Source organism: Doryrhamphus excisus, chromosome 13, assembly GCF_030265055.1.
Source record: "Doryrhamphus excisus isolate RoL2022-K1 chromosome 13, RoL_Dexc_1.0, whole genome shotgun sequence".
Lineage (NCBI taxonomy): Eukaryota > Metazoa > Chordata > Actinopteri > Syngnathiformes > Syngnathidae > Doryrhamphus > Doryrhamphus excisus.
The window spans coordinates 20,131,759-20,142,934 of NC_080478.1; the positions used below are offsets into that span (position 1 = coordinate 20,131,759).

Genomic DNA, 11,176 nt, shown 5'->3' on the forward strand with positions numbered 1-11,176 from the left:
CAGTGACTCCATGACCTGAACATTGTGGAGCTCCAAGAGTGACCTCTGTGGGGCCTGTGAGAATTCCACTTACAGCACATAAATGACCATATATGGCCTCCACGGTCACGATGTTCCTGTTACGTAAAGGCTCCATTTGTGTGCTGAAAGTGAGTCGAGGGGTCTGTCGTGAAGGCGATTTGCCTACTTGACGTCACGCAATCATTTCCAAACGTGGGAGAATAGTCCGTTTTATGTCAGCAGCGACCATTTGAAGCCGAAATACGATATCGGGTATTGTGTGCTACAGTAGTATAGCTTAGTTGCGGTATTACCGTACAAACAGTTCGTTTAGTTCCATAAAGATGACTATAATACACTTGGAAAGATATCAGCTGTGTACAGAATTGTACGTGGAAGAACGCGCGTGAATCGGCGCCATGCGTCACGTGCAATGAATTATGTGGCGGGTGTCGCAAATGTCAACACGACGTCACTGTAACAGCTGCGGCGTTACATTGGCCCAATTGTACTACCTTCCAACGTATGGGGGGAAACGTCTGCCGTTCAACTGTGTATTTTATGAACCGAGTCCTGCGTGGGAGCTCTATAAGAAGTGCAGCACGTATTTGGGCAGTGTTTTTACCGAGACAGGGAAGCCTGCTCAGCCAATCGCGACGCACCTCCGATAAAATCCAACCAATACTGATGTCCACTGGAGAAATGTTCTTTCTTATTGGGAAATTACTCACCACAAGTCGTCATTTCCCTTGTGGCGCCGCGTTTGTTTCGACCAATGCAGAAACCGGAAACGTTACCACCAATTACAATGGAGGGATTGATCGACGAATCATATTGCTCCATTGCAACCCCCGCTGAGCTTCCAGCCAATGGGATGACGAGAAACACAGCTCAGGACTCAACAGCTTGTTGTTCGTGTATCGCTTCGCAGCCTGAGCTAGGGGGGAAGCAACCGCGTCGTTGAATGTGAGTATAAAAATGTCATTTTTTGCTCGGAATCACAGCACAAGTGTTGTGGGTTCAAACGTTCGCGCCCCCACAAGCAGGAGGCCGTGTGGATGCCAGAAGATGTCCGCTTCGTCGCGCTAACGAGTAGCCTCTGAATTGAATGGCAGCGGCACTCAGCTTGTTTTCGCACTGAAGAAATGTGAAGCTTGTGAGCCTTTGTCAAACACCCAATATGAAGTCAGTCATTACAAAAGCTCGGACTTCCATTCAACAAATGTCGCGTACAATGTCGTTGACGACTATCAAGCTAGTTCAGCCAATGTTGACACAAGCGTGGATGTTAGCAGACGCTTTAAATCTCCATACGGGAAACAAACTAGCTAGCTGCTCGCCTGTTAGCATGTTGGCTAGGTTTAGCTGGGGGAACAGAGAGTGCAACGCCACCCTTCTTTCTCCACCCCTCTCAGACACGGCGCGTTGTTTAGCTCGAGTTCGGGTGGGGATTCGACGGAGGTACAACTCCGTCCGTGTCGCCAGTTGGCGGTCCTTGGCAGGCGGCTCGTCGGGGAAGCGGTGTAAAGTTAGCAGAGCTAGCTGAGCTGACATGGCGACGTGACTCACTGGAGCTCAGAGCGGAGCGGGAAGAAGAGCTCCAGTCATTTCTCGGTCACAGCCGCCGAACCAGCCGCTCAACGTGAACGTTGTGAGCTAACCGACTGAAGACGAGCCGCGACTTATAATCGCGGAGAAGAGTCGAGTGTGTTAGCTTAGCGCTATTATTAGCTTCACGTTACTTGACAACTTTGTTTATTATCGCAGTGATCCACAAGCTCTCGAGCTGGACTTCCTCAAATAACCACAAAGATGAAGGTGAGTTCATCAACGAGACTGATGCCATCAATCAATCATACTCATTGCACTTAAATGTTTCTAACAAAAGTGCGTTTGTGTGTGTGTGTGTGTATGTGTGTTTTTTTTATACAGGCAGCAGACGAGCCTGCCTACCTGACAGTGGGGACAGACGTAAGCGCCAAATACAGAGGGGCCTTCTGCGAGGCGAAGATCAAAACGGTGAAGAGACTGGTGAAGGTCAAGGTAAGATGGCAGGTCACATGGCTGGTTAACCGAAGTCGGTTACATCAAGTCGAAGCCAACATGGCAGCTGTCATCTTTTGACACACACTTGCTATGCTGGCGTGTTGAGATGAGTTTTGCTTTGTTTGTACCAAGTATGCGAATGGTTTGTCATACAAATATGTTGCTTTGTTGTTAGCACACCCTGGACTGGTGGGCAGCCAATCACAGGGCACGTATAGACAAACAACCATTCACACTCACATTCATACCTATGGATAATTTGGAGTCGCCGATTAACCTAGCATGTTTTTGGAATGTGGGAGGAGAGAACGGGGAGAACATGCAAACTCCAAGGGTGGAATCGAATTTGGGTCTCTTAGCTGTGTGGCATGCGCGCTAACCACTCTGCCTGAAATTGAAATTGAAGTCTTAGGCTACTAGCAGGTTGGCGTGTGTAGCATTACGTGTCTTCCCCTTTTTGTATTTTTCTACACAGGTGACTCTGAAAGGTGAGAGCGCCAGTCAGGTGGTCCATGATGACCAGGTCAAAGGTCCACTGAGGGTAAGTGCCGCAAAAGCAACTACACCGATAACGATGTTCTCTAAGTGTGTGTGTACGCTTGCAGGTGGGATCCACGGTGGAGGTGAAGACCAACGAGGGTTTATGTAGCGAAGCTGTCATCGGTAAGCTGACAGATGCCAGCCTCTACACTGTTGGTAAGTTCAGTTTGTCAACCTGTTTGCGTGCGTTTGCGATGTCAATCAATCAATCAATCAAATCAAATCAAACAATGTTGTGATGTTTTTCAGTGTTTGACGATGGCGACGAGAAGACGCTGCGTCGTACGTCTTTGTGCCTGAAGGGCGAACGACACTTTGCAGAGAGCGAGGTGAGTCCCCTCGTGTGCGAAGACGCTGCTCCTCCTCTTGCTGCTTCTTGATCTTCAGTCTTCTCCTCAGACTTTGGACCAGTTACCGCTCACCAACCCGGAACACTTCGGCACTCCGGTCATTGGAAAGAAGTCCAATCGCGGCGGACGGCGCGCCTCACAGGCTCTGTGAGTGTCGGAGATGAGAAAATACAACTTTATTTAAAAGGAGAGCGATGGCACTGACTGTCTGCTGTCCTTCAGAGCCGACGAGGAGAATGAGTCTTCGTCCAGTGAAGATGACGAGGAGGACCGCAGGAGGCTGAACGATGAGCTCTTGGGAAAAGTTTGCAGCATCAAAGCGGAAAGCGAGCCTGGCTCCTGGTTCCTGGCTCTGGTAACGCAAACAATCACGCAGCAGGAAGGCACCTTCCTTTTTTTTGTGTATGTGGGGATGTCATTTTGATCATGTGACCGCGTCTGTAGGTCGTGTCTCCCAGCTGCCACGATGAGCTGGTCGTGAAGAAGGATCAGTGCCTGGTCAGGTCTTTCAGTGACTGCAAGTTGTGAGTAGATGATCATCTTGTCGTCTCCAGGCGTGGAGATGACATTGCACTCATTTCCTTCCTGTTTGCTGCAGTCACACGGTGGCCAGGAGACACGTGCACCCCCTAAATTCCATCAACATCAACAAGTCTGAGCTTTCCAACACACACGGTGAGCCTTTTTTCCCCCCACAATGCACCACAGCATCTTCATTCTTCATTCTTCATATACCTGCTCTGCTTCCACTCCAGGCTTTGGCGCTGCCCAGATGTTTGCCAGACGCAGGGAGATTCCTGATGTTTGGAAAATGGACATGAGTCAAATATTGGACTCATCCTCCAGTGACGATGATGGTGACCACGAACAGCAAAAAGAGAGTGAAGAAGACGAGTTGGACGAAGAGAAGAGGAAGAAGCTCATCAAGGAAGAGGTGAGTGCACAGACGCTATTTTTGTGTATAGGCATAGCAAGAATTGACATACTTTTGTATTTTTGTGTGTATAAGCAGCCAGAGGAGGAGCCAGACCCAGAGGAGCGGGATCACTTCCTGCAACAGCTCTACAAGTTCATGGAGGACCGAGGTGAGACCTCATGATGATGATAATGCTGCCCGTTTGTTCAATTCTTACCGTGCGTGTGTACGTGCTTCAGGGACGCCCATCAACAAGCCTCCGGTTTTGGGTTATAAGGATTTGAACCTGTTCAAGCTCTTCCGTCTGGTGTATCAACATGGAGGCTGCCGCAAGGTAACGTTCCCATGCTGGTGCTCACTAGCGTTCCCTTACAGTACAATGACCGGTTGTGTTTGTTTGTGTGTCAGATTGAGAGTGGCACGGTATGGAAGCAGGTCTACATGGATTTGGGCATTCCTGTCCTTAACTCTGCTGCATCCTACAACGTGAAGACTGCCTACAAGAAGTATGTTTAATTATTTATGTATGCAATGAATGTAAACAAAAGAGTAATATATAAGTACAGTAAACCTCGGATATATCGGATTCAATTGTTCCCACTGGTTTTGTCCGATATAAGCGAAATCCGTTATATGCGTATACCGGAAAATGTCCGTTTTACGCATATATGGGATTTATATCCGGTATATGCGTAAATGGGATTTTATCCGTTATAAAAAGGCACTTCCTTGACTATGTTTCCAATGTACCTGGACGCGCAGGCAACGCTGCAAATGACGTCGTATAACGGCCTGTCACGATTCGGCGAATCGGAGCGCCACGATGCGGCCATCCGATATATGCGAGGGAAATTTAATGGAAATGCATTGGAACGGGACTGGAGATTTTGTCCGAAATAGGCGAAATCCGTTATAAAAAAATCCGATATATGCAATGAATTTTTATTGGAAATGCATTACAGAAAAATCGGTTCTTTTTTATCTGTCCGTTGTGAGCGAATTTCCGATATATCCGAGTCCGATATATCCGAGGTTTACTGTAATACTGATCTCAAAACCCCCGTCACAGGTACCTGTACGGCTTTGAGGAGTATTGCCGCTCCGCCTGCATCACCTTCAGGACTGTCCATCATAACAACCCCCGCTCCCCCAAAGCGCAGTCCATTCCCAGGCCGACGAGGCCCGAGGTCGGTGTGGCCACACCGAAGGAAGAACCTCCGGAAGACAAGGACGTGCAGGCGGAGTCAGAGAGTGAAAGTGATAAGGAGGAGCTGAAGGAGAGACAGACGTCGCCGAGGGTGAGACGATGAAACCGTGACAACCACACCCTCCCCCTGAGAGGCCCGCTGTCGTCTTTTACTAACTATCTTATCTCGTGTACCGTTTAGGGGAGGCGGCGATGCGGCGGCGTGGCGGCCAAGATGGACATGCCCGTCAGACCCGACAAGGCAGCTGAAGAAAACAGCGATGAGCCCAGGGAGGCCAGAAGGCGCAGCAACCGCCACCTAGATGAGTCTGAGAGGGGCTCAGATGAGGATGACGAAGAGGAGGATGAAGGAGAGGATGAAGATGATGATGACGACGAGGAGGAGTTGGACGAGGAAGAGGAGAATGAGCTCGAGAGGAGGCGGGCTCACAGGTTAGCCTTTCATTGATTTGAGGTAAGGTTGTGTGCTGAGACGTGTCCTTGGCGTGTCCTTCAGAAGTGAGGACGACGATGACGACAATGGCGACTCTGTGACGGGGACGAAGGTGAGGGTGAAGTACGGCCGAGGAAAAACCCAGAAGATCTACGAGGCTCACATCAAGAAGACCGACATGGACAACGGCGAGCACTTCTACTTGGTGCACTACTACGGCTGGAACGTCAGGTCAGTGCGCACGCCAGCGTCACGTGCACGCCGGTCCCACGTGCACCCGCTAACGTGCGTGCGCTCCGCAGGTATGACGAATGGGTGAAGGCCGACCGCATCATCTGGCCTTCGGAGAAAGGAGCAAGAAAGAGAACCCGGAAGAAGGTGAAGGTGAGCGGCGGGATGACATCACTTCCTGTGAGTTTGCTCAAACCGCCATCTTGACCTTTTTAGAACAAAGAGGAGCCAGACGAGGACAAGGCGATCGTTCCGCCGGCTATGAAACCCATGGGAGCCAAGCGAGGTCGTCCTCAAATCAGGACTACGCCCACCAGCGCAGCCAGACGCAAGACGCCAAGTAATGAGGGGCGCACCAACGGGAAGGGCGTCCGGACGGAGCCCAGCATGGCCAACGGAGACAGTAAGCGACGTGACCATTGTCCATTTGATCACATGGTCAGCAGCAGGAAGTGACATACTTGACCGTTCATCTCATCCAGATGTGTCCCGCGGCCGGAGGACCAGGAGGGCGTCTGGTATGTACGATTCAGACCCCGCGTCCAACGGTAAGAACCCCCGCCTCCTTACGTCAGCTGACACCTCACCAGCAAACTAACATGGCCACCATTCACCCTGCAGAGGATTCTGGGAACTCCTCGGTGGACAGCGAATCGGAGGAGCCGCCGGACAAAAAGCCGTCTCCATGGCAAGGGAGGCCCATCAATGCTGGCCATCACGAGGAGGAGCAGGAGCCTGAGGTGAAGGAGGAGGAGATGAGTGAGCCTCCCGTCACGCTGCCGTGTCCCAGCATGCTTCAAGAAGATCCCCCAAAAGTGGTGAGCCAACCTGAAGGGGTGGAGCAGCCACCACAGGAAGCCGTCCCACCGAATGAACACATGTCTGTGGCCCAGGAAGTTGTCTCCAAGGCTCCGTCGGCCACACAGGAAGTGCCTGTCCACTTGTCCCCTAAGCTTGAGAAGCCGCCGGAGGCATCCCCTCCCCCACCGGAGGACGCGGAGGTGGAAGACGTCAAGAGTTGTCCCTTGTCGCCCCCGAGACTCAAAGTACACAGGGTCAATGCTGACACGCCTCCTAGAATCTCCCTGTGCACCTCCAGCCCTGCTCCTCTCTCCCCCACGATGGCACATACTTCGCCTCGCAGCATCCTGAAGAGACCCGATGAGCCCATGGTGGTCCTGCACTGCCTCCCCACGCAGCACCTCCCCACAGAGCCTCCTGCCGCCGCCGCAGACTCCGACACAGACTCTGCCAGCGAGGAGGAGGAAGAGGAGGAAGACAAGAAGCTGGGTCCTGACAGAAAGCAGGAAGAGGTCACGCCTGCCTCCCCCAAAACGTCTGCAACCCCACCCAAGATGACCACTGGAATTACTCCCAAATTCCTCCCATCGCCGCTCCGCGGTAATGAGGCAGGCAAAAGCGACCAAGTGGTGACGAAAGAGGAGGAGGAGGATACACAAGTCGGAACACCTCCGCGCTCTCCTCATGCCCTCGTCCCCGCCCCCAGTGAGGAGCCACAGATGGATCCCGAGGCGCTGGTTTGTCACGAAGTGGACTTGGACGACCCGGATGAGAAGGAAAAGCCCGCCCCTTCTTCGGAGACCCCCCTCCACCCGTTCCTCCAAGTTGCCGTCTCCAGTTCAGCCCACTCCTCGGAGGAGTTCCACACAGCCAACCACAGTCTTGAGCAGGAGGTGGCCCGTGTCGCCGGCAGAGAGGAGGACGACGAAGAGGATGATGATGAGGAGGAGGATGATGATGATGACGCACACTCGAGTCCCAATTTTGACGGATCACAGGAGACAAAAGGTGGGTGTTACAGTAAACCTCGGATATATCGGATTCAATTGTTCCCACTGGTTTTGTCCGATATAAGCGAAATCCGTTATATGCGTATACCGGAAAATGTCCGTTTTACGCATATATGGGATTTATATCCGGTATATGCGTAAATGGGATTTTATCCGTTATAAAAAGGCACTTCCTTGACTATGTTTCCAATGTACCTGGACGCGCAGGCAACGCTGCAAACGCTGCAAATGACGTCGTATAGCGGCCTGTCACGATTCGGCGAATCGGAGCGCCACGATGCGGCCATCCGATATATGCGAGGGAAATTTCATGGAAATGCATTGGAACGGGACTGGAGATTTTGTCCGAAATAGGCGAAATCCGTTATAAAAAATCCGATATATGCAATGAATTTTTATTGGAAATGCATTACAGAAAAATTGGTTCTTTTTTATCTGTCCGTTGTGAGCGAATTTCCGATATATCCAAGTCCGATATATCCGAGGTTTACTGTACTACATTCCCCCCAAGCCGCCCAAATGCGGGCCCGGGTCGTTATGTTTAACTGTAACCCTTAACCCCTCTCAGGTCAGAAAAGGGTGACGGACAGTCAGTGTACAGTCAGCCCCTCGGCCAAGAAACAAAAACGAAACCACAAGCGAGTCAACACGCCCGCCAAGGTGGACAACAAAAACGGCACAGGTGAGCGTCCGACGTCTCCTCTCATGTCGTGAAGTCACTTCCTGACACGCCTCCTCTCCCCCAGGCCACAGCAGCGACAGCGAGGACCAGTCCCGTCTTTCGTCTCTGTCCAAGCCCAACAAGTCTCCCACGCCGCACACCAAAGACACCAAACACAGCTCCGCATCGCCGCATCGCACGTATAAGTGGACCTTCCAACTCGGTAACACAATGTTCCCCCACGTGCAGTATTTGTAGTAGTGTACTTTTTGAAGTATTGGGCAATTTACTATGATGCGTATAATTGTAGTAATGTCACAGAGGACACGGATAAGCCTGTGGGAGACTAGTTCTCACGGATGTGTGCTTTCATGTCTGGTTCAAAAAACACCAAATTATCTAGAGGGGTCTGACTGCTCACTAAATAGAGCAACTAAGTCGTTAAGACAACACTGATCTTTCCTGCAACGTTTTCTTCTCTGGCGGACCAGGTGCATGAGGAGTTATGTCACCTACTGTATAGAAGTGGAAGGACAAGTTACATTCAAATTCCATATTTAATGTTCTTATAAGGGAGGGCCAACAGTTACCACTAATAAATGAGAGGTTTAAATGAAATAAGAGAAGATAGTAGCTGTCAGGATGATGGCTAGTTCAGGCGTTTGACTGACATCTCTTCCTCAGGCGAGCTGGATAGCATGACGAGCAGCGAGAGGATCTCCTTCCTGCAGGAGAAGCTGCAGGAGCTCAGGAAGTACTACATGAGCCTCAAGTCTGAGGTGGCGTCCATCGACAGACGCAGGAAGAGGTTAAAAAAGAAGGAACGAGAAGGTAGGCGGAGCTAAGCGTGCCCTCGCTCCTCACGTCAATTGTGCGCTAAAGCCGATTTATGTTCGTTTCGTCAGTGTCGGTGTCCAACACAACAGCATCCACCTCGTCAGGCTCCTCAGACACAGGAATGAGCCCGTCGTCTGCCTCGCCCACTCAGAACACTGTGGCTGTGGAGTGCAGGTGATGACACGCCCACCCATCCTCGCTTGCTCGGTCATGCCCCCCCCCTCTCCCAGAGGAACCCCCACCCACCGCGGAGCCACAGTTGACAAATGTGATTTCAAACATGGCCGTCCGAGGACCGTCGCCCCCTCCCCCGGTAAGAACTGACTTCTGTTGAGACGTCCAGCTTCTACGAGCACTTCTCTCCTCCTGCTCTCCCCCATCCAGTTGGGGTCAAAGGTCAGCTGCAGGATCAGAGGAGCCCAAGCAGTGGTTTATGCAAATGAGTTATCTGCTTCAACAGTCATACAAAGTAAAAAAAAAATATTTTTTTTTACTTTTATATGGTATTAGAGTTTCTATTTTGGTTAAAAAAAATGGTAAAGCATTTTGTGTTGAACTACAATTTGGCAGATAAAATGGTTCCTGACTTCAGCTGGCTTCTGTGCCACTCCACTTCCTGTTTCTGAACGCTCCTCAACTTTTTGTACATAAGATGTGAGCAGAACAACCTTGTAAAGAATGATTTATAATATTTTTAAGAGAACACTTTGTACGCTGTTTGTTAGCTGCAATGGTGTGGCGTGCACATGCACTCCAGGCCGAGTAGCACCGGTTTCCAATAAAGTTTTTAAATTTGAATCACAAAGTGTGGTGGTTTCAAGGTCTGCAATTTCCAAACAGTCTTTCACGTAGACGGCAATTAACTTGGTTTTACTTTTTACATTAAACATTTCCGATTTCTCAACACAAAGAAGATGAGAGTCCAGTCTGGTCTGACCCAGTTCAGCGAGGCTGACCGAGCAGACCAGCTTTAGCAGCCAAAGCCTCATTCTGCTGGATGTGGTATTCCTGGAACCGCATGGAGATCCGCTGGGTCATCTTCAGATACTTTTGAAGACACATCTCTGAGCAGTTCGACTGAGGAGCACAAGTTAGTCATGTGACACGTGCTTATGAGAAGAAAAAACATTGCTGCTTGTGGTGGAAGACTTCTTTTACCTCTTCAGGCCGGATGTCTCTGCTGGTGAAGTCTTTGACGCAGTCCATGAAGCAGTTCTCTGTCACTTTGTTGTATGTTCCCAAAAACTCTTTGAACTGAAACAGAAAGTCACATCACCGTTAGTCATTATCACATAACTTATAGATATTTGATGGGGTGGCCCTGTTGTGGAATGTGTTGCGTTTTCATATGTGGCTGTTTTGTTTACTTTACGAAAGTGATGTAAATATACCGTTTTTCCATTGGGTCATTAAAATGAGAATTAGGGGGCTCCATTGGTCCCTGAGAGGCTGTTGTCTGGGCAACTGTTTTAGCGTGTCAAAAAATCAGAAAAAAAATAATCATATGCTCAAAATTCATCCTATGGCACTTGCAGGGTTGACTGACATCTAGTAAATTTGAGGGCACATTTTCCCGGAAAATACTGGTTACATTCCAAAACTTGTGTCTTCCAATAATTAGCGTACTGTTTTTTAGAAAAATATGGTCACCAAGACATAGCAGTTTGTTTACCTGTTTGATCTGATCAGACTCTGACACTTGAACCGCCATGTTTGACAACCTGAGCACAAACAGACAAGAGAAACACACAGGGTCATGTGGGCAATAGCTAACATCGCTAAATGCTAGTTCAACAAATTAGCTTCAGTTTCCGTCCTAATTCGTATACTGTTTGTTATGATGCCCGACACAATCCTTCATACAATTATTAATAAAAATATTTAATCGCTAAATGGACGCCAACACGGCACAAATAAATAAATAGTCCTCTCACCTGAAACCCTCAGACTGACGGAAGGACGGAAGAATGGACCGGAAGTGTGCCTACAAGTATTTAATAGATATATTAAGAGTATAAAAAAACCGGGCCAGATCGCGAGTAAGTATGTGGGAACATGTTGTTAATATACGCCAAATAATAAACCCTAAAATAATTTTGATAAAGTTATCACTTCATCATAAATACCAAACTGTACGCCAATGA

The 11,176-nt window shown here is 49.5% G+C and overlaps 2 protein-coding genes across 5 annotated transcripts; one reads left to right on the top strand and one right to left on the bottom strand.

Annotated features, from left to right (window-relative positions):
* Window positions 1-848: 848 nt before the first annotated feature.
* LOC131140523 (AT-rich interactive domain-containing protein 4A-like) lies at window positions 849-9,830 on the top strand. Of its 4 annotated transcripts, none has more exons than XM_058091021.1 (25): window positions 849-966; window positions 1,768-1,818; window positions 1,933-2,043; window positions 2,522-2,587; window positions 2,652-2,742; window positions 2,836-2,915; window positions 2,986-3,083; window positions 3,159-3,291; window positions 3,381-3,460; window positions 3,535-3,611; window positions 3,692-3,870; window positions 3,946-4,021; window positions 4,092-4,186; window positions 4,261-4,358; window positions 4,922-5,150; window positions 5,241-5,491; window positions 5,556-5,723; window positions 5,795-5,876; window positions 5,940-6,126; window positions 6,206-6,271; window positions 6,345-7,532; window positions 8,103-8,216; window positions 8,281-8,418; window positions 8,880-9,026; window positions 9,101-9,830. In XM_058091021.1, the coding sequence occupies exons 2-25, from the start codon at window positions 1,813-1,815 to the stop codon at window positions 9,208-9,210; spliced, it is 3,870 nt and encodes a 1,289-aa protein (XP_057947004.1). In that variant the 5' UTR covers window positions 849-966; window positions 1,768-1,812; the 3' UTR covers window positions 9,211-9,830. The 4 variants fall into 4 exon arrangements, with proteins under 4 accessions (XP_057947004.1, XP_057947008.1, XP_057947006.1 ...); XM_058091025.1 differs by having other exon boundaries at window positions 5,795-5,870; XM_058091023.1 differs by having other exon boundaries at window positions 3,949-4,021.
* On the bottom strand, window positions 9,699-11,082 carry LOC131140524 (mitochondrial import inner membrane translocase subunit Tim9). The gene is made up of 4 exons (XM_058091026.1): window positions 10,967-11,082; window positions 10,705-10,753; window positions 10,191-10,286; window positions 9,699-10,109 (listed from the first exon to the last, which is right to left on the bottom strand). The coding sequence occupies exons 2-4, from the start codon at window positions 10,741-10,743 to the stop codon at window positions 9,975-9,977; spliced, it is 270 nt and encodes an 89-aa protein (XP_057947009.1). The 5' UTR covers window positions 10,744-10,753; window positions 10,967-11,082; the 3' UTR covers window positions 9,699-9,974.
* Window positions 11,083-11,176: the final 94 nt, after the last annotated feature.

Excerpts from the sequence above, each read along its gene's own strand:
- LOC131140524 (XM_058091026.1), bottom strand. The coding sequence starts at position 10,743 with ATGGCGGTTCAAGTGTCAGAGTCTGATCAGATCAAACAG. Across the intron at positions 10,287-10,704 it reads AGTCTGATCAGATCAAACAG|TTCAAAGAGTTTTTGGGAAC; the intron begins GTAAACAAACTG and ends TTTCTGTTTCAG. Across the intron at positions 10,110-10,190 it reads GAGACATCCGGCCTGAAGAG|TCGAACTGCTCAGAGATGTG; the intron begins GTAAAAGAAGTC and ends TGTGCTCCTCAG.
- LOC131140523 (XM_058091021.1), top strand. Across the intron at positions 5,877-5,939 it reads GAACCCGGAAGAAGGTGAAG|AACAAAGAGGAGCCAGACGA; the intron begins GTGAGCGGCGGG and ends TGACCTTTTTAG. Across the intron at positions 9,027-9,100 it reads AAAAAAGAAGGAACGAGAAG|TGTCGGTGTCCAACACAACA; the intron begins GTAGGCGGAGCT and ends TCGTTTCGTCAG.